The sequence below is a fragment of the Pinus tabuliformis genome, chromosome 8, assembly GCF_031772625.1.
Source record: "Pinus tabuliformis cultivar Carrire ecotype Pingquan chromosome 8, CPIR1, whole genome shotgun sequence".
In the NCBI taxonomy this organism is placed as follows: domain Eukaryota; kingdom Viridiplantae; phylum Streptophyta; class Pinopsida; order Pinales; family Pinaceae; genus Pinus; species Pinus tabuliformis.
This window is the reverse complement of record NC_142294.1, coordinates 345,406,844-345,432,636: the sequence shown is the minus strand read 5'-3', so window position 1 is coordinate 345,432,636 and position 25,793 is coordinate 345,406,844. Positions and strand designations below refer to the sequence as shown.

Genomic DNA, 25,793 nt, shown 5'->3' with positions numbered 1-25,793 from the left:
ACAGCACCAATTCCATTTCCTGAGGCATCACATTCCATAATTCTTGATAAACTTGCGATAATACCCTATAAACCCAAGAAATCCTCGAAGATGCTTTAGGGTTGTGGGGATTTTCCATTCCTTAATGGCTTTAATTTTGTTAGGGTCTAACTTAACACCTTCATGAGATACAATATGACCCATACACTTCAAAGAAACATTTGGAGGTTTTGCATATAATTGTTTCTCCTCTAAAAGTTAGAGCACCTTGTCAACATGTTGAACATAATCCGTACAAGACTTGTTGTAGATTAGTATATCATCAGAAATACTAACACAAATTTTCTAAGTAAGGGTTTGAAAATGGAATTCATCAAACCTTGAAATGTGGAAGGTGCATTAGTAAGGCCAAAAAGAATAACCAACAATTCATAATGACCTTCATGAGTTATGCATTTTTGTTTTCGGAATGTCTTCAATCTTCATTCTAATTTGATGGTATTTTGAAGAATATCCAACTTGGTGGAGTAAATTTCACCATGTAATTCATCCAACAATTCATCAATGACAAGAATGGGAAATTTATCTTTAATAGTGAGCTTTTTTACCTCCCTATATTCTGGACACATACACTATGATCCATCCTTCTTGTGCACCAATACTAATAGATAAGAGAAAGAACTTTAACTAGGTTGAATTATACCAACCTCTAGCATTTCCGCAACCATACAATCAATTTCACTCTTTTGGGCATAAGGATATTTGTATGCCCTAATGTTTGGAGGAATGCTTCTTGGAATCAAGTGAATAACATGATCATAATCACCAATAGGTGGGAGGCCTTTGGGAGTCTCAAATACCTTGGAATGAATGTCCAAGACTTTTTGGAGATCTGTAGAATTAGATGTTTTTGATGTTTGAACCTCTAGTGAGCATAATTGTGTAATTACGCCCCGTTTTTCTTTCTTCAAAAGCTTTGTCAAGCCATTAGAGCTAATTATCTTTCCTAGTTTCCCGACTATACCCCTTAATTCATTTTCCTTTCCTTTCCAAACAAAATTCAAGAAAAGTTCTTGCAAATTAAAAGATATTGTTCCCGAAGATTGTAACTATTGGACTCCTACACCAATATCAGTCACCACCAATTGGAATGGAAAGCATTGGACTATTAAATACATATTCCCCCATGGTTAGCTTGATATTATAGCACTTTCCGAGCAAGTTATACTTCCTCCATTTACAACCATCACTTGACACTCTAGTGTTGGATATAGAAAGCAGTTCAATTCATTAGCTATCATACAATGAATAAAATTATGGGTACTACCCGAATCAATCAGCGCTATTACCTTTTTCTTTTTAATATATCCTTCTATATTGAGAGTTTCATGAGTGGTAATTTCTGACAATGCATTACAGGATATGGTCATATTCATTTCTTCTTTCTCTAGGGTTGGTTCCTGGTGTATATCCTCTTCTTTCGATGTTTTTTGTTCTTTTTCTTCCTCCTCTTCACAATCTATGTAAAATAATTTCTTCTCAGCACACTTATGACCTTTAGTGCATTTTCTATTACAACTATGACAAAGCCCTTTTGCTCTTTTTTCCTCCAATTGTTGTGGTGTCAACCTTGTAGGTTGTGGAAAACTAGGAGCAACAACACTTCCATCTTTATAATTATGCGTGGTAGACTTCCATGTTGCCATAATTTGGTTTTCAACTTTTCTTGTCACCCTGAATGGCTTCTCCAATGAATCAGGTTCCCAAAGGTGAACCTCATGTTGGATATTATCATTTAAAGTCCCTATAAAGACATCAATCCTATACTCCTATGGAATATCAGTTACCCTGATATTCAATTTTTGGAAGTCCCCAATGTGCTCTACCATTGAACCCTTTTGTTTGAGATTTTTCAATTGGCTAAAGAAGGTGTTGCTCTTTGTATCATCATAATGTGCTACCATTTCCTCCATAAAAATTGACCAAGTGACAAGTTATTTAAGAGAACAAAGTCATCGATACCATAATAATTGATTGGGTTCTAAATATAAATATGCAATACGTACCTTTTGTGTGTGTTGCACATCATGTAAATCAAATTATTGCTCCATCTGTAGTATCCATGTTACCGGATCCTTGCCATCAAACTTCCTCATATCAATCTTTGGAATGTGGTTGGTCTTCAACCCAAAGTTAGAGTCTCTAAAATCATGATTAACATTCCTTTTGTTCTCATCATGAGTTTCATGGAATACCTTGTCGCCATTAGGAAGCATTTCTTGTAGCAACTTTGTCAAACCTTCTTTCAAACCTTCCATTTATACTTTTAAACTATCATTCAAACCTTCCATTTTTGCTTCTAAATTGTCCTTCAAACCTTCCATGTCCTTTTTTATTTTTTATTTTAAATCATCCATGTTCCCTTTTAAACCATCCATCTTAACATTCATCATCACTTCTAATTTATTTTTGGTTACTCTTTGTGAGAGCGAAATTTGTTGCACTTGATCTTATAATTTTGATATATCATGTTGCATTTCTTCCTCTTCTTCATGCATCATATTAGAGTTTTTTGGTTACTTACTGGGTGTACCCATTTTTTCGCTGCAAGACATATTGGAAATAATGATATATATTCTTCACTATGCCCTTTGTATCACTTCAAACTAATTTTTCAAACAAAACTTATGCAAATTTATAAAATACACACCTTTTTGTTTGTTTTTTGGAGTTTGACCTTGAAATTGTTGTATGTCTGTAATTTCAGCTCTCCAAGGTTTGAAATTTAGTCCAATCATAGCACTCTGAGCCTTCTTTACAATGCCACAAGTCAGACCAAAATTGGATTCTTCAATATAAAGTTATGTCAAATCTCCCACAATGACTTGATTATGGATTAATTCAGTGGAGTGAACTTGTACGATATGCCACATGTCCCTATTCCAAACTTTAGCCCTGAAATTCATACACGAGAAACTGCAATTTGCTCACTTTCAGTCACTTTTTATGGAATTGAAATTTGATGCTTGAAAAGAAAGTTGTGACGATTTTCCCTAGGTCACCTGTTTGAACCTGAATTTTGGAGCATGCAAAAACCCTAACTTCTTCGGACTATATCTCAGAAAATATAGCGAACCAAGATCTGAAATTTCTACACGAAGCTCACTAAGATTTCGGCTCCACATGGTGAAAATCTCATCGTCTAAAGCTTCGTATAAAAAGAATTACAATGAAAATGCCAAGATGACCAGTTTGAAGAAGTGAAACCCTATAATCCAAAGCTCTGATACAAATGTTATGCAACCAGCTCACAAAGCATAAGAAAAGATAGATCAACGACTTGAGAAATAGCTTCTTAGAGGGGGAAACCTCCTTTACATCACACAAATGAACAATTCTTGGATGATACAAATGACAATACCACCTTGGCATATATAGGACTCTAAGGGATCACAATATAATCAAAGCCTACATAACAATAATAACATAAAGGCACAACAATAAAAATAGTGAGCTTCTATGGAGCACAACAAAAACAATATGAGGTCTACATGGGCACAACAACAAGAATAGGGGGCTACACTAGCAATATAGGGACCTAACAACTCAGGTCTGAAGAAGTTCAATCTTGTGGCAATAGATCTTCGAAGCCTCTCGGCCCTGAAACAAACCTATGCAACCCTCCTTTAATAGCTCGGATCCTTTGTCATAGCCTACAGTCTTTCTACATTTGGGTCTGAGAGAACCATGTTAAAGAATGCAACTAGTTTCAGTCTTCATAATTGTTCTTTTGACTCGTCATGATGTAATTCTTATGTATCTATCAAAAGAAGAAAGAAAATGATGTAAAGAACAAAAAAAAAATTATGTGTAAAGCATGGGTTTCATGCTCAAGTTATTTGTCACTAGGTCAAGCATCCATTGAATGCTCCTAAGGTTTGTTATTAGTCAAGAGTCATTGTCATTTTGTAAAAAGACCCAAGGTGAAGTCGGCCTAGATAGGGTTATTCGAGCCTCTTGAAAGGCTATAAAAAGGAGTCACTTTGATTCATTTGGAATACACACAAGCATACATATCTCGGATTCAATTTGGAGTCCAAGGAAGTGCGTGAAGGCCTTGAAGAGCAAGGAGAAGGATAGCGAAGCAAGGAAAAAGCCTCCAAAAGTTTCGGAAGTCTGAAATCTGCCTTTTTCACGTCACACTTGCTAGTACCCTAAGGGTTTCTAGGGTTACCTCAAGTCCACAATTGCAGGTAGTATTGTAGGCTATTTTGGCAAGCTTGAAAGGCTAGAAGAGCCTTCATCTTGAAGTAATCTTGTTTTGTTGTCCTTGTAGAATCTATCTTGCAAATTGGCTAGTTGACTTGGTATTTGGTGGGAAGCATGGTCTAGGGTTTGGTCTTGGAAGTCTCCTTTGAAGTTGATTCTATAAGAAGAGAATTTATTTATGGGTTTTCCCCTTAGAGGGGTTTTGCCCTAGCTTGGAGCCTATATCTTGTGTTCATTCGTGTATGGTTGTGATCTTCATTGTTTTGGCATTTATTTGATGATAAGAACATAAACATAATCAAGAATAAGAACATAATATCACAAGTAAATGTCATGCAAGGAAAAGTAAAGTAAATGTTGCCCTACTTCAATTTTCCAACATGGTATCAGAGCTAAGGTCAAAGAATCTTGGCAACAAGAAGATCTTTAGGTTGCTCCAAAAAACAAAAAGAAAGAATTGTATAACTTAGCATACCTCAAGTGATCGAGCATAAGTTGAAGGAAGGATGTGTCTGTGATTTGGGTCTGTTTTGGCACAGGTAAAAGAGGAAAAGCAGTCAAGTTTTGTGAAGCCATCAACTAGAATGTATGTTGAATTATTGTGCCTCTAAATCTAAAGTGAAAGAAGCCTCTCAAGAAGGAATTATTAGCCCATACTTATCTTTGTTCCATAAGGTGATCTCCAGGTCGAAAGCCTGTAGGTGATCCTATGTCAGTTTCAAGTCACAATAAGGTTGGTTGTAGGGCTCCTACACCTAGAAAAAATGCAGATCACTAGGCCAAGTTCAGTCATGGAAGGGGCAAGGTACTATATGAAGAAAAAGAGATTATGTTGGATGTATGGAAGCAGTAACAATCTGAAGTTCGAACATGTGATTCCTCAGAACTTCAGAAAGGGTCGATGCCACCTTCAAAGCCAAAAATCCTAAAGGAATCCAAAGGATAAAAGTAGTTCCTTAGTTCAACAAAGTGGAGCATCTTGAAGAGAATACTAGTAAGCATCTTTTGAGAAGTAAAAAGTTTATTTTTGTAGAAGCCCTCGTTTGAGGGCCGAAAGCACAATGAAAACTTGAGTTGATAGAGGTACCAGACCTCTTGCTAAGGAAATAACAAAATAAGGAAGAAGTATGGTATCCTATTCAAGAATTGTTTGAAGCAAGGTGTTGTAATAAAAGACAAATTAGAAAGATTTTCAAGAGGAGCAGCAGCTAGATACCTTGGGAAGAGCATCTTGATGTAAGATTCTTGTATATTGACAAGAGTCTTGGGACTATTTGAAGCAAGCCTACAATTGAAGTAAAATTGGATAAAGCAAATACAATAAGCTCTTCAAGACAAAAGGTATAAGAATCTTTGAGGTATGTACAAGTTTGTTCAAGTTATAAAGGGTCTACTAAGTAATTAGGGTTTTGTGGCATGCTTTGAATGGCTAAAATCTAGGGTTTATAATCTCTGAAGGTTTTTGGTATCTGGGATTTATAAACCCTAGATAGGACTAAGATTGAAAGACCCCAGAATAGTGAAAAACCCTAATTGGTTGGTTCCCTCATAGAAACCCTAGTTGTTGACTTCTAGGGTTTGCAGGTAACCTAGGGTATATGGTAAAACTTAGCAAGGGTAGAAATGTATGAAATCTAGGATATGACATAAAAACCCTAGGGTGGATGTTTTCAAGGGAAATATCAAGGAATTTAGAGTTTGTGTCTAAGAATCCTAGGAGAATATCCTCTATGAAAACCATGGAAAACGTAGATCATCATCATGCTTGTATGCATATTTTTGCTTGGTTGTATTTGTCGGTAATGTTGCAGCCACATAATGAAAGAAGCAAAATGAGAAGGATGGATAAGCAAAGTAGTCCTTATGCTTGTTAATGATGAGCATGATGGAAGGAGGGAACTATAAGGACCCTAAAGAAACTGATGCTAACAAGGTCATCAAATACGTAAGCATGTATCTAGAAGAATCTTGTTTTTGGCAATGGCATTATATATAAAAGAAGGTGATAGTGGCATATTGAAAATCTACTTATTTGAATTGCTTGGAAGAAATCATCTAGAATGAAAAGTTTGGGGGCCATCTTGCATAATGTTCATCCATAAATTGCATAACATTATGTTAGAGCTAGTCATTTTGACAAGGTGGATCCTCAAGATCCTATAAGAACCATCACTTTAGCAAGTTCTTGGAAGAAGGCATTATGACAAGGATTAGTATATATTCCATATTGTATGGAAACAATACTCTAAAAGGGATGAAGGAATGCATTTGGTCAAGTTGCAAGCTCATTGTGAAATGCATATAGCTAGATGATTGTATGAAAGATTAAGAATGTGTGTCTGAAGTAACTTTTGGATTACTATAATCCTGTAAGAAAAGTTGGTCATAAATTATGCATAATGAATCTTTCATTTGGTTATATGATGCCTATGAAGAAAAATTTGACTTACTCTGGAATGGTTAGAATGATAAGACTTTCTCTCTAAAATATGTATATATAATCCTGTAAGAAAAGTTGGTCATAAATTATGCATAATGAATCTTTCATTTGGTTATATGATGCCTATGAAGAAAAATTTGACTTACTCTGGAATGGTTAGAATGATAAGACTTTCTCTCTAAAATATGTATATATTACCTCGTGTATTATTACAAAATACCTCTTGTGTATTATTACATACTCCCATTAGATAGTGCTTCCAATTCTCCACATCTTGCACCATGGCATAAAGCTCCTTGTCGTAGGTAGGGTAGTTAAGAACTGCCCCATGGAATACTTCAGAATAGTAGCAAATAGGCATTCCTCCCTACATCAAGACAACTCCCATAGCATACCCACTTGCGTTTGTCTCCACTTCAAAGGGCCACTGCAAGTTTGGTAATGCCAAAAATGGTGCTTGACTGATCTTCTTCTTTAGCTCCTTGAAAGCCTTACGCTGACCTTTTCCCCATTGGAAACTCTTGCCACTTGCAGTTATGGCATGGAGCGGTGTTGCTACTAATGATAATGAGACTATGAATTTCCTCAAGAACTGTGTTGCCCCGATGAAACTCCTGACCTCAGAAACATTAGTAGGCACCGACCATTTCATGATGGCCTCCATCTTGGAAGGATCTATCTTCAGTTTTCCTCCAATGATCACATACCACAAATACACTAAAAATTGTTGTGCGAACTTGCACTTCTTGAGATTCGCTAGCAGCGGGTGCTTCTTTAGTGTTTCGAGCACCTGTGTCAAATGTGAAATATGCTCCTCCCGGGTAGCACTATATATCAGTATATCATCCAAACAGACAATAGCAAATCAATCTATAAAAGGGTGCAGTACATCATTCATTAATCTCATAAATGTATCTGGTGCATTACATAGGCCAAATGGCATGACTAGCCACTCATACAAACCTTGCCTGGTTTTGAAGGCGGTCTTTCAGGTATCTTCTTCTTTGACTCAAACCTAGTGATATCCAGACTTCAAGTCCAGCTTGGTGAAGTACTTTGCTTGTTGCAATTAATCTAGCAGGTCATCTATCCTACGCATGGGGTATCTATTCTTGAGCGTGATTTTATTCAACACCATGTAATCTATACACATCTGCCAAGTCCCATCCTTCTTTGGCACAATGATGATGGTTGACCCACATGGTGATGTACTCAATCGAATGACACCTTGTTCTAGCACTTGCTACAACTGTTTCTTCACCTCACTTGCTTCTATAGCACACTACCTGTACAGCTCAATATTTGGCAATGGGGAGTCTGGCAATAGCTGGATCTCATGCTCCACTTCTCTCCTAGGTGGTAGCACTTTAGGCTCTCGAAACACATCACTATATGCTTGTAACAACACCTCCAGTCGGTGTTTATGTTTCTTAGTACACCCCTCCATGAATGCCTTGCGTCTTATTGACTCCTCTTTGGACTAATCAATTCCTTGGCTTGGTTGGCACTTACCAGTGAAACTTTCGACTTGCCTTTGTGCGCGTTGATGATGAATGATTTTCCATCCTTGACGAGCCGGTACTGGTTGGCTCTCCTCATGAATATTGCATCATGGTTGTACATGTATGGACTCCCAAACACGACTTCACATACATCAAGAGGAACCACATCTAGATCTACTTCATCAATAAAATCAGCACTGATAGCAAATCTAATTTTACACTATTTTGTTACCTTCAACTCTGCATCCTTATTTACCCATCCCAGTGGATATGGGTTTGGATGATCGCGAACTTTCAGCCCAACCTTCTTGACCAGCTCCGCTGCAATGAGATTCGCCTACGATCATGAGTCAAATAGAGAATCAACCTTTGTCTTCTTAACCTGCATCTTTATATGGAAGAGTTTGGTCATTTCTCTCTCTTCATATTGTTGAAGGCTACTCAAATTCACCTCCTTTTGCACTGACGTACATACGATCTTCTCATCCACGTCTGAGTTGCTTTCAACTTGGTTGCTCGAATCTACGGTCGAGAGATTCTTCTTCTTGTTATCTTTCTTCTTGTTCTTCGGGTTTAGCTCTGGATGCAGCTTTTAGCACTTCTCCTTTGTATGGCCATCAATGTTGCAGTGGTTACAGTGGTTGCTAGGATCTACTGGCGTGCTAGGGATGTCGTCTTTTTATCTTTTCCCCCTTTTTGCTTCTTCTTCCCCTCCCTAGAAGCTTCTTGTTGCTCCTTCTGCTTCGATCCACTTGATTGCACTCTTTTCAGGCCTATGTTCTCCAGGTATTGTGCCTATACACAAGCCTCGTCTACCGATTTGGGCTTGACCAGCATCACTTGCTCGTGTAGATGGCGGTGCAAACCCCCCAAAAACTTGAGGCGTACATCTGGGTTCTTTGGAGAGATACCCAACATTATAGCCATCTTTCTGAATTTCGTGGTGTACTCCTGCACGCTTTGGTTCGACTTTTGTCTAAAGTAATGCCACGAGATCCATTGGTCGTCCACGTACCTAATGGGATAAGATTGTGACTTAATGAGGGTTTTGAAACCCTCCCACTTAGTCGCTGGAGGTTCTCTCTCCAACCACTGGGTTTCCATGTGGCTTTCCCACCAAGTCAGTGCATGGCCCTCTAATTTCAGTCGCGCGAATGAGATCTTTTGTCCTTCAATCTAATGGACGCTGAAATAAAATTCTTGTTGTTGCAACCAGTGATTCAGCTTCAGAGCATCGATCTCGCCACAGTATGGCTTGATATCAACTTTTGCTTCCATTTTAAACGGGGATTATGATTGGTTTACAACACTCGTACTAGATTGACCTTTTTCGGGTTCTTTCTCCCACTGGTTCTTTGTTTCTCCTTGATCTTCTAATCCCCGATCTGATTTGTCCTCTACATTCGAACCCTTCTCTTCTCCAAATATCCCCATCTTGTTATTCAAGGTCCCCATGAGGAGGTTTACATTGCGGTTGATATTTGTGACTTGTTGTTCCAACCACATAAACCTCACCTTTATAGGATCACGATGTTCTTTTACAGATTCATCAACCAGGATTAGGATTTTACGATTTTTGACCCCGACGATCTAGATCCCTACAAGCTCCACAAAATACCCAAAGAAACCTGCTTGTCAGTTTTGTAGCATCGGATGTGTTGTAGCCTTGAAATTTTGTGGAGAGGCTAGAATACATGAGATCTCCAAAACCCAAAAATCGTTTCTAGAGATTCCACCTAGAAGTGACTTAAGTAGATTATTAGTCAGTTTCTAAATATTTCCCGAGTCTAAACTTAGGGAATATGACTAATTAATCAGAATTAATTAAGTTATGGCGTGAATGTTCTAGAAACTCAAATGGGTCGACTTCAGGTTAATCCTAGCCATTAATTAAGATCTAATCTTGGTCGTTGAAGTCTCAACGAAGGATTATAAGAAGAAGTGGATGGGGCTTGGAGAAATCACTTGAGTAGTTCAATTTCATGTGCAGCTCAATTTCCTAAGTAGCAGCATTCAGTTGTCGGAGAGAGAGCCAGAGAAATCGAAGCAATGAGAGAGGGGCAGAGACAGTGTAGCCGGAGGAAGGATTCCAGTTCCGGTGAGTGCATTTGTAGCTCCTGCAAAAAAAAAAAATTGCTCCCTGGTTTTTTTCACAAAAAATATGTCACAAAGATGTTCCAAACGCAATTTTTTTCAAAGAAACAAGATTTTTTTAGTAGAGCAGCCTAATATTCAAGCTTATGCCCCTAGTATTGATATGCAATTCATGGTAATGTTAAATTCTTAGAGTAAAAGTGACATTCTCCTTTTTCTTTCATTTTCATCTTTTTACTTAAATTTTTAACATTACCATGAAATGACTCAGGATGTTTGAGAGTGGTTCCAACCTCATTGGATTTCATATGGAAAAAGTAGAATTTTAGATCACTCAAAATACAGCAGACTTATTAGTTTTTCAAGATTTCAAGATTGGTGGGATTACAATGTTTCCATTGGATTTTGTCATGTACTACAGTATGGGACTCGTATTTAATCAAGAGCACCAGGGGCTCTATGTACCTTCATGTTAGTGTTATTAGTTGTAGAACTACTTTATCATGACCCTAGTAAAAATGTATCCATCACTCAAACAAAATCTTGACTTGACATGCTACATTTTTTTCTATCTTATGTTAATTGCTTAGAGGGTGATATTAATGACAAAGATCCCAAGATAGGCAATGATTTTGATGACATGTAGCTATTTTTTGTAACATGATTTTTTTGGATGCTAGAGGCCATCTAGAGCCTATTTGTTGATGTATTTTCAATTCAGAGATGGATTACACTCGATGTTATTTTGGTTATGTGCACCCTTACATGTTATATTCTAAGTAACCTGACATGGGTATTCGGGATTCGTAGGATACAGGGATTTGAGTGTCGGATTCGGACACGTTGACCCCTGGAACAAGACATGTAGGATTCGTTTTATATATATATATATATATAGATAGATAGATAGATAGATAAATAGATATTAAAAATTAGATATTTCTTACACAAATTCTCATTAATGATACAAATTCATTGGTTTCAAACATAGATCTTCAACTAGATGTTAGTTTTATTGTTTACAACTTAAGTTAGTAACATTATAGCATCCTTGAATTTATAGGTTCCTTTTCGCTGGATTCGAATCCGGTTTTAGAATTTAGAATTTATGATTCATTGATTTATGCCAATTGGGTGTGACACCGGTGATTATCAAAGAAGGATTTATTACCAGCATATCAATCAAAATACCTTGGAAAGCGCTGGCAGTTGAAAAGTGTGAGATTAATGTGGAAGACTTTGAGTTGGTTCTTGTTCCACGAACTGAGTTCAAAACATCCAGTAGTTCTGAAGAATGTTCTACTTCAGAAGTGTACCCCAGTGCATCTCCTTCTCAGCGGAATTCAGAGCAGGTAGAGGGTTGTGGTATCCATGTAAATGGGGGTTCCACCTATCTTGGTGTTCAAGATGGGGTTAAGATGATTGCCAAGATGGTGGAAAGACTGCTGCTTAGTCTCCATGTTAAAATAAAAAATATTATTGTTGCATTTGAGCAGGCAACAGAGACTTGTAGTACAAACTTGGGGGTTGAAAGCAGTTGTCAGTCTCAAAGCATTCTTGTCCTTCGAGTGCTCCAAACAGAATATGGAACAGATGTGTCTGGAGATGCCTGTGAAATTGTTGGCCTTCATCTAGATGATATAACAGAACTTGTTATGTTGACAAAAGTTATAAACTTTAATGGTGTAAGCGTTGATCTCTATGATGTGATAGGCAAGGACGCAGAACCAGGATGTTTGATAATCGCCCGTTCACACCCAACTTGCATTTATATGTTCCTTTTCGCCGGATTCGAATCTGGTTTTCAGGACACGTTGTGTCCTAACGGGACACGATCCGAATTCGAGCGTGTCCCGTTAGGACACGACGTGTCCCGAATTTAGGATTCGAATTAGGTCGAATCGTGTCCCATTTGTAGGATTCGGACACTTGAGGAAAATCCAACGAATCTGGTTTCGTAGGTTATATAAATGAGAACTTGTAACTTGTGGACATGGTTGATGAAGATTATAACTTCTAGATGATTGATGCTATATGAAGTAATCCATGTTTTTATGCTTTTTATATCTAATTCATCATTCTACATGATTTTGTTGACATATATGCATCAAAATTTATAAAAATATATATTATATAAAAATTCGCTCTCGATTTGCTCCCAAACCTGGAGCTTTTGAAAATGTCGCTCCCTACTCCCACTTTTGCGCCTGCTCCCGCTTCCAAGTAACCTTGGGATGAACACTTATGCATAATGGTCCCCAAGTTTTTCATTCTTAAAGAACTAGAAGATTTCAAGCAATTCAAACAAGCAAACTTGAAATATGCTACTATCACCTACTTCCATCTATGATGCCATACTAGAACAAGATGCATGCTTGCTCCTTTAGTCATTAGTTCCTTCAGGGTCCTTTCAGTTCCCTCCCTCCACAATGCTCATCATTTCCAAGGAGTCGTCAAACAAGATAGTTGCTTCGCTTTCTTCCCTCCTCATCTTACTCTCACCTGCAATCTTTAATAGCAAATACAACCAAACAAAAATATACAAATACAAGAGCATGATGTCAACTCTGTCAATCTATGGTTTCCATGGTAGAGTCCTAGGGTTTATTAAGTTTAAACCCTAAATTCCTTAATCCTTCTCTACGAAACATCAGCCCTAGGGTTTTGATGTCAAACCATAAATTTCAACCAAATCCACCCTTGCTAGGGTTTACCATGCCCTAAATTATTTTAACAAACCCTAGATGTCGAAAGCTAGGGTTTCTATGAGGGAGTAAGTAGATTAGGGTTTCTCACTAGGGTTTTTCTTATTCAAGTTCCATCTAGGGTTTTCAATCCCTAGATGTCAAAAACCTTTAACTAGATGAAATCTATAAACCATAGAATCAAAACATGTAGCAAAAACCCTAATTCATTAATTTATGTAGACCCTTTATAAAACAAATATACATACCTCAAAGACCTCATACCTTTGTCCTCCATGAATATTAGGAGCTACTACAAAGCCTTCTTCAAGATTTAAGAGTCTTGATCCCAAAGCATTGTCACCTTCATTTGTTGTCATGATCTTCCAACTTCCGTGAAGAGAAGCTTTCAAAGATGTCAAGACAGGACGCTCTTTTCAAGGTGACCAATTGTTGCTCCTTTTGAATTTTGGTTAGGGTATGACGTAGGTGCTAGACTCCTACTACAACTCCTTGCTTCAAGCGGACCTTGAACTTCTCTTGTTTTGATGCCTCAACAATGAAACAAATACCTATTATTGCACTAAAGACCTTGATGCTTTTGTTCCTGAAACTTCGGCCCTCAAACTAGGGGCTTTTACAGTCACCACAAAAACCTTGATGCTAGGCTTGAAATGTCTCTTAAATCTGCAATCTTATATTGCCTCACTTTGCTGGATTGTAGGGCTACTTCTAGCCTTGGATTCCACAAGAAATAAGGTTATAGGATTCGACCTAAAACTTCTTGGAACTTCTGAAGTTTGTATGGTGACTTTTGTGTTGTGGTTAGCACTTTGATAACCATTGAATATATCTTATAAACAAACCTAAAAAATTATTCAAGAACTGCGGCCTTTTTTTCTCTTCATCAAGGAGACTTCTTCACTTGATTAATAGTCTAGGTCTGAACTTATTTAAGGCCTTTTGGCCCCTACAACCAATTCACTACAGGATCCTCAAACCTTATGCAATCTTCGCACAAATGTGATTAGATACTGCCATCAATTTTACAAAGACAACATAAAAAATACTTTCCTAGCCTTCGCTCTATTACAGGGACATTCCTCCCTCTAATCCACACTCAATTGTAATCAAGCGGCCCTCCTGTAGCTTTGACATGGGGCTTCAGATCTGTGGCTATTGCTGCCAAATTCTAAATTGATTTTCGAGCAAAGACTGATGAAAACACGCCTTGATTAACCCATAAACTTGGTGACCTTATCTCAGAGAACGTCGGCCCTCAAGGAGATTACAAACAATCCCTTCTTATTGACTTGAAATCCCTTAAAACTACAGTGATCTTCTAACTGCCCATGATACCAACCTTAACTCTGAAACCATGTTGGAAAATTGATTGTTAATTTTTCTTAGGGCTATATTGTTCTTTGCTTTAGATAATTGCATTACATCATTTATATATTGAATTCACCCCACAACATCATTATGACATTATTACATCATATGCAATTATGTAGAAAGAACAATATCATCATGAATGAAGTGAAATATAAAGAAACAATAGAAGAAAAGCATTCACACATAGAGACACCAGGACTAGTCAGAGACTAGGGAAAAACCCCACAACAGGGAAAACCCTTTCAAATCCTTCTTATTAGATTGTCATAAAATGTTCAGCAAAGAGAGAGTGCAATGTTCCAATTTCTTCAATCACAAAACTAACCAAACAATATCCCAGAGATGAACCCAGCCATACTAATCAAAACCATGATTTCAGAAGCTTGTGGTAAACTATCAACATTTGCGATCAACTGTCAGAATCTACGGTCAACTGTCATCTAAATTTATGGTCCCTTGTCAGAAGAAACTCTAAGTCCTGGCGGCACGCAGAACACAATCATGCGTGCAACTGAAGTGTCCTCTCCGCATGCACAAGCTTGCATGCGAGCGACTGCAGCCAAAATTTCTTTGTAGCATCCCTACGGCAGCAAACCAAAACCCTAATCCGCACGTACGAGCTTCAGACCCTACAATCTCAAACCTGTACGAACCAATCTTCATGAACCAACTACAGACCTATGCGAGCCAAACCAAAGAAGAGAGGAGAATGCTTGATCATTACCTCCAAATGAGGGTCACTTGACTTGTATTTATAGCCATCCAAGGATGTCCAATTTCTTTTTAGGGTCAACTTGTCCTTTTATATGCATGTGAGTTTCCATATTAAAAATATATTTTTCTTTAACCAAATTAAATTCTTCCAAGGGCTAGGAGGGGTCTTTCTTGATGAGGAAGATTGTCCAATGGAGTGAATTTGTCCCTGAGCTGCCAAATTAGCATTGATTAGGGCAGCAATTTAATTCATCTTTTCCTTACTTTATAGGTATTTGTGATATTATGTTCATCTTCTTATATACTTATGTTTTTATCATCAAATAAATGTCAAAACAATAAAAGATCACATGAGCACAAGATATAGGCTCCAAGTCAGGATAAAACCCCTCCATGGGGAAAACCTAGAAAGAACTCTTCTTTAGAATCAATCTTCAAAGGAGACCTCCAAGACCAAACCCTACACCAGGCCTACCACCAAGAATCAAGTCAAACAGCCAACCCTTCTTCTAGACAAAGTTTCCATGGGTAGCGAAGTAAGATGAGGGCTCTTCTAGCCTTTTGTCCTTGTCAAGATATTCTACAATACCTCGTGCAACTTCAGAGTTGAGATAACTCTAGAATCACAAGGATTCTTTGCACATATAGATTGAAGAAGACAGATTTCAGACTTCCAATTTGAATTGAGGTATTTTTCCTTCTTCGCAAGGCTTGTTCTAGCTCTCCATGACCTTCACACCTCTTTCCCAACTGCAGACCAATATGAAGAAGAATGTGCTTGATATGTATCACAATGGAGGTCAAAGACCCTCCTTATATAGCCGTCCAAGTGGCTCTTTAAGGCCATTCTAGGCCGACTTTAGATCATTGGCCGACTTCTTCTTGGGAGCCTTCTAGATATTTCCAAATACAAAATAAATTTCCTTTTTCTTGATACAAGTGCCCACAAGGGTCTTTTACAAAATGACTCTTGACTCATGACAAACCCTAGGAGCATTGAATGGATGCTTGACCTAGTGACAAATAACTTGAGCATGAAATCTATGCTTTACAAATAATTTTCTTTTGTTCTTTACATCATTCTTTTGATAGATACATAAGAATTACATCATGACATGAGTCAAATGACAATTATGAAGACTGAAACTAGTTAAATTCTTCAACAGCACCTTCAACCCTAGAATACCTATCAAAGATGATTATTCTCCTACCGAGACTCCTCCCATCTATGAAAGTCCATAAATAGCAAGGGACACTGGTTGTGATGACAATTGTCCATTGTCCCATAATGTTACCACACAATCTAGTAGGCCCTAAGGAGGGTAAGCCTATAGGACAAAGAGCTAGGCTAAGTGATAACAACTACCACATAGCACATCCACCTGCTGCTACTTGTCACCTACATGGCGACCACCTACAGTAATAGAGCTACTATAAAAAGACATGCCAAAAATAGTAATGCCCTTGAAACTAGGAAAAGATGAAAACTGTCTAGAACTATCAGGGGAACCTTGCTAAATCTAGCACACAGAGAAAAATGCACTACTAAAAATAGAAAATCCTCACATGTCAATAAAATTAGGCTCATCGGATTTGATTCTACAAGGAATCTAAACATGTGTTCAAAATCATTATGCAAGCCCCAGAACCCCAACTACTAAAAATCACAGTGTCTCACACATTGCCCAAAAATAACTCATCAAAATCATGAACTTGCAAGGATCTCAAATATCCAATCACCTATCACATGCAATCCCCTAAACTCCAACTGCTAAAAATAGCAATGTCCTCCAAAATCGATGAAAGTGGCTATGAAATGTCACTCAATCTCAAAAGGGCTCAAAATCACTAAAAAATCCTACATCTGATCTCTATGGGAATTGTCTTTTCCCTGTGCGGAAGCTAACTCTAACAGTAATCTTTGAAAGCCGACTTTGAACACCATCCTGATGAAAACTATCTAGCTCTTAAACCTCCAATTGCAAGTGGCAAATCTGGAGGTTAACAAGTCCTTGGTGAGGTACACAAAAAGGTTTAGTTGTTAAACAACAACTTGTAAACAATTATGAGCACTGTCAAAATATACAAGTACCGTTATGTTTCTATTTTTGACAATTCCTATGAGCTTTAGCGTCTTAGGTTGTGATTTCCTTGCCTTACATATGTTTGTAGGCTCTCTTTCTTCTTTTCTTCAAAAATGAACCTTCTCAACCTTCCTAAGAAAAGGTGGAATATATTCACTTCTTTTGATTGGGGAAATTTGAGGTCTAAAACGGACTTCTTAAGGAAATAAAACAACAATTAGAATAATAAAATAAAAGTTATGACTTTTCAAAGGAAAAGAAAGAAAGTACTTTCATAATCATATTTTCTATTTATCTCCTTCTAGGTTTAATCAAGCTTCAAGTGTGAGCACTCAAAGGATGAGGAATCAAATTCTGCATCCAATAAGTGCCCACACTTGAAACTTCAGTTTCCACATCCAATGAATGTCCACACTTAAAATCTAAGTTTTTGCATCCCATGAATGCCAAAAATTGAAATTAGACTAAAATTATCACGGGATAAGTCAAAAATAGGATTAAAAAAAAGCAGTTAATTTCCTCCCTCTAAAAATATTTACCATTGTGCTTGACATCGTCTCTTGATTCCTATTGGCTCTTTTAAAGTTGATTTTGATAGTGCACTTTTGGTTAGTGTTAGTAGAAGCCTTAGACAAAGCTCCTAATCTAGCAATTCGAAGGTCTTCATTTTGCAGGTAAGCTGACAATTGTTTTGTATATCTTGCAGGGTTCACACATCTACCATGCCTCTTGTTGCCTCCCCTGCAAGGCCTAGTTAAAAAGATTGGAGCAGACTTTCAGGTCATTCTTGCAGTTCAAATATGGCAATGAGAGAGGAATCACAACAATTGTCTACAATGTGTATTATGCTCAAGAGCAGAGGGGCCTGGGAGTTATTGATGTCAAGTCCCAAGGAAGCATCATGGCAGCTGAGTGTGTGGTACAATGCATAGCAGGAAGTATCATGGCAGCTAAGTGGGTGGTAGAAGGCAAATTTTATTGTGGCACAGCCTTCAAACAGCTCAACATATCAAGAGGTATTAAGAATGATAATGCACTACCCAGGTACACCTACTATTAGGATAAAATAATAAAAGGTTAAAGGACTAATTCTGCTTCTAAACCAATTAAGCATAAAAGGCAACAACAGTGCAAGCCTTTCCTTGAAAATATAGAGCTCATCTACACTATTCAGAGAAACGTATGTATAGCATACCTTCACTTTACCTTATCAATGGTATCAATTTGTTTGTTTGAATGCGTATTTCCATCTGCTGTCCCCACTGCTGCATTACCATTTGTATCAAATTGCTTGTGGAAATGTGTAATTCCAACTGTAGTCTCCACTGCTGCATTTTGTCTTTTGTTTGAATCATGTACTAATTTGTCCATGGATAGAAACTCAGACTGAAAAGAATCCCCTTCATTACATTTTCTGCACACCGGAGAAGATGGTTTTTCTTGTGACCCTATAATGCCCATATTCCTGCTAAGACTATTTTCCGACTTTCCAATCACATTTGCAACAAAAATACCAATTCCACTTGGTTTGGCATCCATACTGTGAATGAACAGTTCCCCACCAGCATGCTCCAAAGAAGCATGTAATCTTTCCGTACTATATCTCTGTTGGTCTTCTACACCTTCAACACTTGTAAGGCACCTTGAAATGCTTGTATCTGGAAAGCAAGCTGTAGTTTCCCTAAAGATAACACCATTATCTTCTCGGCTATCTGATCCATTAGTCTCCAGTTGTTGTTTTGAGGGAGTAAATTCTCTTTCATCAAAATTATTGATTGGCTCTTCCTTTTTGGATAAGAAAGAAGGCATATTGTCGTGACTATGTTCTTCAGTGTCATCAGATTTAAGTGCATCAGCACAGCTTGCACCAACAGGAGAAACCATATTTTCAAGTTCAAAAATACCAACATCTGCAAAAGCTTCTTCCATAATACTGTCATCCAGATCATCCAAAGAAGAGTCTTCATCATCAACAGGTTCAGTGGACACATCTAAAAAGCTATCCAGGCCACAAATTTGTCGTGCTTGCTTAAGTTTAAGAGCAGCTTCAAGTATTTCAGAACACCCAATGCTTTTAGATAACATGCAAGTTTCCATCAGGTTAGAAATAACTAATGCTTCTGCCGCTGCTACCGTAAGTCCAATTGCAACATCAATATCAACTGCTGTGAGTTTGCTATCAGTTATTTTATCACTTAACTGCCCTTCATTTCTGTCAATTGACTTTCTTTTTCGACTTTGCCGTTTTAAAGAATTCCGAACATTTTCTATTACAGTCTGTCCAGGTACACAACTTTCACTGCCTAATGTACCATCTAGAGAAGATGGACTAGTTCTTTTAGCTAATAATTCAGATGACCGAGAAACATAAGCCAGATCATAGCCAGCACCACAAATAGTATCATTTAAATTGTTTTCTTGTTGGAAAATTCCAGGGACATACAGCTCGGTACAAGGAGTCTCTTGAGTATAAGATTGAGACGGAATCTTACATTCAGTCAGAACCTTACCACACATCGGATCTTCTTTCATACCAATGAAATGAGTGGCACTTGGAATAGGATGCATATTTTGATTTGTCTTACCAGCAAACTCTAGCCGAGTATTTGGTACTGAAATATGATTTTCCGAGACCACATGTGACTGATATGCTTCCTGTGGAGGTCCCTCAATAAATTTAGCAGCGCAACATTCAGAATTATCCTCTGAAGAAAAAGAGAGACGCAAAGCAAGTGCCTGAAATTAAACCATGTGATTGCCAGAAATTCAACATAGGCACAAAATTTAATAGAATAAAGGCATCAACAAAATCGCTATTGCACAATTAGAACATAACCAGCAAAACCTACAAAAATATCTCACAAAGATAACGTACTTTTGGAATCAACAATTACTAGCATTACATCCCACAATGACCATTATGTTGAAAATAGTAGCAAGAAATAGATTCCTTGATTTGTGCCTTGATTCAAGGAGTCAAATTTTAGTTTCTTCTTTGGCATGCTCGATTTCCTAAAAATTAGGAGATTCCCGAAAACTTAGAATGAGCTATGATGCAGTTAACTAATGTGCTCAAGTGGAAGGACGAGTTACTTGTCTTCTAGTATGAGTTGATTGAGGAAAAGGACGAGTGGTTGAGTTTCAAGTCTTAGATTTGAGACAAGATGAGTTGCATGTGAGTTTTCACTTAGTTAACTCAATCAATCACAAAATCATTCCTTAATTAGAAACTCACTAAACTTAGCCATTCGAATATAAATAAGGAACGAAGGCACACTTTGTATCATAATTTTGTGTGAGCTTGTGAGAGAAAGAAGCGAAGGGGTTTTCTTGTGTAAATTGTTGAAGGAGAAAGATCCCTTGGAAGTGCACAGAGAAATAAGGGATTTCCCTATTTGATAGGAGCCAGATTTGCGCAAGGAATTCAGGCCTCTAGTGCACATAGATTTAGGGATGCAAGGTCAGCATCTTGCAGGTTGTTTCAAGCCTAGACTAAATCTGAGAGGTCATTGTATTCTCTATTGAAGCAAGTGTATTTGTAAGAGATCTATTGCTCATTCTTCTTCAATAATATCCTAAAGCGAGTGTTTTCCCAGTTAGGTTCCCTAGAAAAATTGTTGTGTTCTCTTGTGTGATTTGTGCACTTATTTCTGTTCTATTTCACTGCAAGTTTAGTAGAGAAATTACGTGTTTGAATAAATAGAAAGTGTCTTTCAGATTGTTTATATTAGCAGATAAGAATTTCATGGAATTTCTACATGGTATCAGAGCAGTGAACGAGAATCGACTAGCACACATGCAAGAGTAGGATCGAGAGAGCAAGATAGACTTGACGGTGCCGCAAATTTTGGTGTTTGGAAAGTCTGGATAATGTTCTTGTTGGACGAGTTTGGGCTGAAGGATTATGCAAAGAAAGGTGTTGCAAAACCTTCAGATCCAGACGAGTTAAGGCTTTTCAAAAGGCAAATGGCCAAGACCAAGCGGATGATCCTAGATGGAAATCAGGATCATACAATCCCTCATGTTGCAGGTAAAGATATAGCTAAGGAAATGTGGAATGCCTTAGTCAAGCTCTATCAAGACCCTTCCGAGAATCGGAAGATGATTCTCAAGGAGAAGTTGAGAACAATCAAGATGCAGAAGGGTGAGAATGTAACTTCCTATCTCACCAGAATTCAAGGAGTCAGTGATGAGCTAGCAGTTGTGGGAGAGAAACCAGTGGATGAAGAGCTAGTACAAGTTGCTATAAACGGGTTTACCAAGGAGGGGGCTACTTTTGTTCAAGGGATTATTGGACGCGGTAAGTAGCCGGATTGGGAACGCCTGTGGAGTGACTTCATTCAGGAGAAGCTAAGGCTCAGTCTAGTTGAGGCTTCTAACAACAGTGGCAAGGGTTCCAAGGTTGAGAAGGAAGACGAGAATCTTGCTCTTCCAGGTATAGCCAAAGGCAAGAAAGGCAAAGGGAAGAATGATTAAGCAAAATGAAGTGCTTCAATTGCCATGTTTTTTGGCACTATGCTTCTAAGTGTCCTAATAAGAAGAAGAAGGGGTCAGATAAGGAGCATGTAGCTGCATAAGCTGAGGTAGATAGGTTTGCCTCACAGTTTGAAAGGATTTCTCATTGATAGCTTGCATGGCAAGCTCCATAGGGAGCAGCACGTGGTATATTGATTCAGGAGCATCTTTCCATATGACTAGGAACAGGGAGTATTTCAGCTAGCTGGATGAGAAAGATTTGTAGGTGAATATTGAGCTTGTAGATAATGGCAAGTATGCTACCAAGGGAGTTGGTACTGTCAACTTTGAGAGGGAGTCAGGTAATTCTCTTCATCTCAAAGATGTTTTCTATGTTATAGGGTTGAAGAAGAACATGGTTTCAGTAACCATCCTTGAGGATAAAGGATATGATGTCATCTTTAGTAGAGGTAAGGCTTACCTCAAGCATCTAGCTCCAAGGACAGCGAAGCAGATAGGTGTGAGGGTGAAGAATATCTACAAGTTGCAGGTAGATAAAGATGCAGCCCTCAGCAGTAAGGTAGGTTGTGCAGATGTTGTTGAACTTTGGCATAGGTGCATGGGACACTTGCATCATGGGGCGCTGAAGATTCTTCAGTGGATTGCCACAATATTACCAACAGGTGGCCTTAACAAGAGTGGAGTGTGCAAGGGGTGCATGTTTGGCACATACGCCAAGTCTTCTTTCCATGATCAAGACAACATAGCCAAAGGGATTTTGAAGTTGGTGCATTTAGATGTGTGTGGGCACTTTTCTTCTCCATCACTAATGAGACACAGGTATTATGTTACTTTCATTGATGATTTTTCTCGGAAAAATTGGATTTATTTTATGAAAAAGAAAGATGAGGTCTTAGACAGGTTCATGGAGTTTAAGGCCTTGGTAGAGAAGCAGACCGGGAAGAAAATCAAGGCAGTGAGAAGTGACAATGGTGGAGAATATGTCTCCAATGCCTTCAAGGAGTTTTGTGCAAAGGAAGGTATTAGGAGAGAGTTGATAGCACCTCATAACCCTCAACAGAATGGGGTGGCTGAGAGGAAGAACAGGAGTATTGTTGGAGCGGCCAAGGCTATGTTGCATGATCAAGGACTACCTATGTTCTTGTGGGCAAAAGCGTGCAACACTGCAGTATTTTTGTAAAACAGGAGTCCACACAAGGTGCTTGGACTAGTTACACCAGAGGAGGCTTTTACAGGCAAGAAGCTCGGTGTTTCACACTTTCGGATCTTTAGCACAAAGGTCTACTGTCATGTGTCCAAGGATAACAAGAAGAAGTTGGAGCCTATTACCCACCACTTCATGGGTGATATCCCTGGGAGAAATTTTCTCCATGACGAACCTCAGCCAATAGCCAGTGGCCCCTTGTAGCCTCCTACTAGCTCGTTGTGCCATTTCTCTACCACTTGAGCCTGCCATGTGGTCCCTCACCCCCCAGTATTGATCGTATGTTTCAAGGTGGGTCTCCCGAATCTAAAGATATGTCTTGTCATTTGCTAATTGAGTATTGGGTTTACTTATCATGGATACTTCTGGATATGGATTGATGGGGGGATTTGGCAGAAAGAGTGGGCTTAGTTTGTGCTCTTGTCCCCTTGATCTCTTTTGGATGCTACCCTTGGATCTTAGTCCTGTGGGGTCTCCTTTATTGACCATTTGGTTCTAGGACGGTACTACTTGGGAAACCTCGACTTTGGGTGTGTGGTCCCACTCCTTTATCCACATATATTACTCCCTTTCCACTCACTATACCCGATTCATCATTTCTCCCACTTTGGGTCCCCATTTTCATTCTAGGTCCCAATGATGCCCCGGAGGTTGAAGCAACTAAAAAAAAGAAAAAGCATAATGGGCCACATTTAACAGGATATTGTACCACAAAATGCAAAAGATGGACGAGACAAAATAATTAGCACGTGTGCAAAAGCTAATGCATGAGCTCTACCCCAATCCATGGTCATCACCTTGGTTCCATAGGCCCTAGATGAGCCTCCTTTATCATTCAAGAACCCATGATTGTCCCAGCCCCTAGAGGGCAATGAACTGCCATACCTAAAAGGGGGTAATCACTGCTATATCTTACACATCATGATCTTGTCCTTTGAGCCCCGAGCAGTTAATTAAAGAAAATTCATAAAAGGCAACAACCATGTAAAGAAGGGTGGAAAAATCAAGGTCGGGACACCTCATGTACCATGATTGCTCCCTCCTACACATTACATACCCAATTGTATGCTTCCCTTTATCTAGCTACCCCTATGCCCCCATATGTGGCCCAAGATTGCCCCTTTCATTCCCTACTCCATTTCACTTATTTATCACTTGCCACCCCCATTAGAGGGATGTACCTTGGACATACTATCCCCTTTAAGGGCTGAAACCACCTAATAAGGTACTTGATTAACCCCCTTTGGAGCTTGGAGACACTAGCACATGCCAAAGCCCACTACAGAAGGGCATGCCATTATGAAGTGCCCACTTTTTTATCCATGGTTTGTAAACTCTTTTACACAATTATTTTAATGATTGGTTGTACTAGAAGCCTAGGGGACACATTGGATCTTATGCAGGATTACAGGTGGTTTCCATTTGGGTTTGGTCTCCCTATACGAGATCCTAACCCCCAGAGGTCTACATTGGCACATATAGGGTGTGCATAGAAAGTCGTTCGCCTCCACAGCAGTAAACAGCACAACACAGATCCTCATCAATGCTCAGAGACTACTAGTGATCCACTTTTGGGATGATGGTGATATGCTTGGTACATTATGCCCAGCAGGCCCCCACAGGAGCCCCACACTCTTGGCAAGTGTCCCAAGACTTGTACGACGTCATGGCAGCATTCATTCCACCACTCAGATCCTTGCAGAGGATCTACAGGCATCTTCGATTCATATGGAGACCCATGGGCTCATTTATGTGCCCTTAGACCCACTAGGAGCACTACAGGTCTACTACTTAGGGAACAAGGGGCCACCCCCTTGTCCATCATATTCCGAGGAATTTATTCCTCAGTATGGCACTTTAGGACATTATTAGGCCTTTGCAGGGCCCCATGACATGTACATATTATTATTTGGCCCCTTGTGAGGCTTATTTTTCCACTTGTGAGCTAGTTTGGTGGGCCTGTCACCAATAAGGATTTTATTTGCACATTATTTTATCATTAGGGGCTAATGTGGGCCCATACACTAATTTGAACTCATTAGGAGGCTATATATTGATGTTAGATACATTCATTTAGATCACCACTTGACTTGGGATCTCTCTAATCATAGGCAACTTTGCATTTTTTTCTTAGAGGATTTTTTTGGAGATGGATGAATTTTGACGTATGGATTTGGACTATTTTTCTTGTCTTGGAGCTTTGTCTTGCAAAAGAAATGTTGGCTGGATATATTCTATAACGTTGTAAGTGAATTGTGACGTTGTTATTCTTCTTGTTGCATACTGCTAAAATTAGGGCTAGTTGTTGCATAATTGCAATGTGGAATTAAGCATGTTTTAGCTAATTTAATGTATGGGCCAATGTTATATGAAAGAAATGTCCTAGAGATTATTTTTCTTGATAAGCTTGCATCATTTTCTTTGAAGTATAAATGCTGGAATGTCACTTTTCTTTTCTTTCTGCCAACATTGGATGAAACTGACTTTCCGGGCCTACTTGATCAAGAAACCAAGTTCTTACTCATCATCATCCTTGACTCCATATCCCCAAGTGAATTAGGCACTAATCCCTCAAAAGGGGTGATCATTTTAACCCTCTTTTTACCCTTTTCCCCTTTTTCCCTAGGTCTAACCCCATTAGATCACCTAGGGCTTAGGAATTGACACAAGGAAAAATTTCGATCTCCTACAGGCTACTGCATTGGTGGGTCCCCTCCCTCTCCTCCAAATTTGAGGCAATTCTAATGGTGGAATCTTCAGGAATCCCAAGCCCTAGCTCTAGCATCGAATTTTGCCTAGGCATCCCCAGGGCTAGACCTCAACAGGATCAATTCAACCTTTTGAAGTAAATATTCTTGTTTGGTCCTTTCCTTTCACCTTGTCCGGGATAGGAATATCATCGATTGCTACATTCCATCCCCGAACCTGGACTGGGTCCACTTGGTTGTGTTC

General features: G+C 38.7%; 1 protein-coding gene across 4 annotated transcripts in view; it reads right to left on the bottom strand.

Moving 5' to 3' along the window:
* LOC149235555 (uncharacterized) overlaps positions 1-25,793 on the bottom strand; it is a 311,771-nt gene that overhangs the window by 209,694 nt on the left and 76,284 nt on the right. For 2 of the 4 annotated variants that reach the window (XM_089372142.1, XM_089372140.1), the window contains one exon: positions 18,368-19,897. In XM_089372142.1, the coding sequence (XP_089228268.1) occupies positions 18,368-19,897 (1,530 nt within the window). The remainder of the gene's footprint in view (positions 1-18,367; positions 19,898-25,793) is intronic. The other 2 variants (XM_089372141.1, XM_089372143.1) reach the window with 2 other exon arrangements.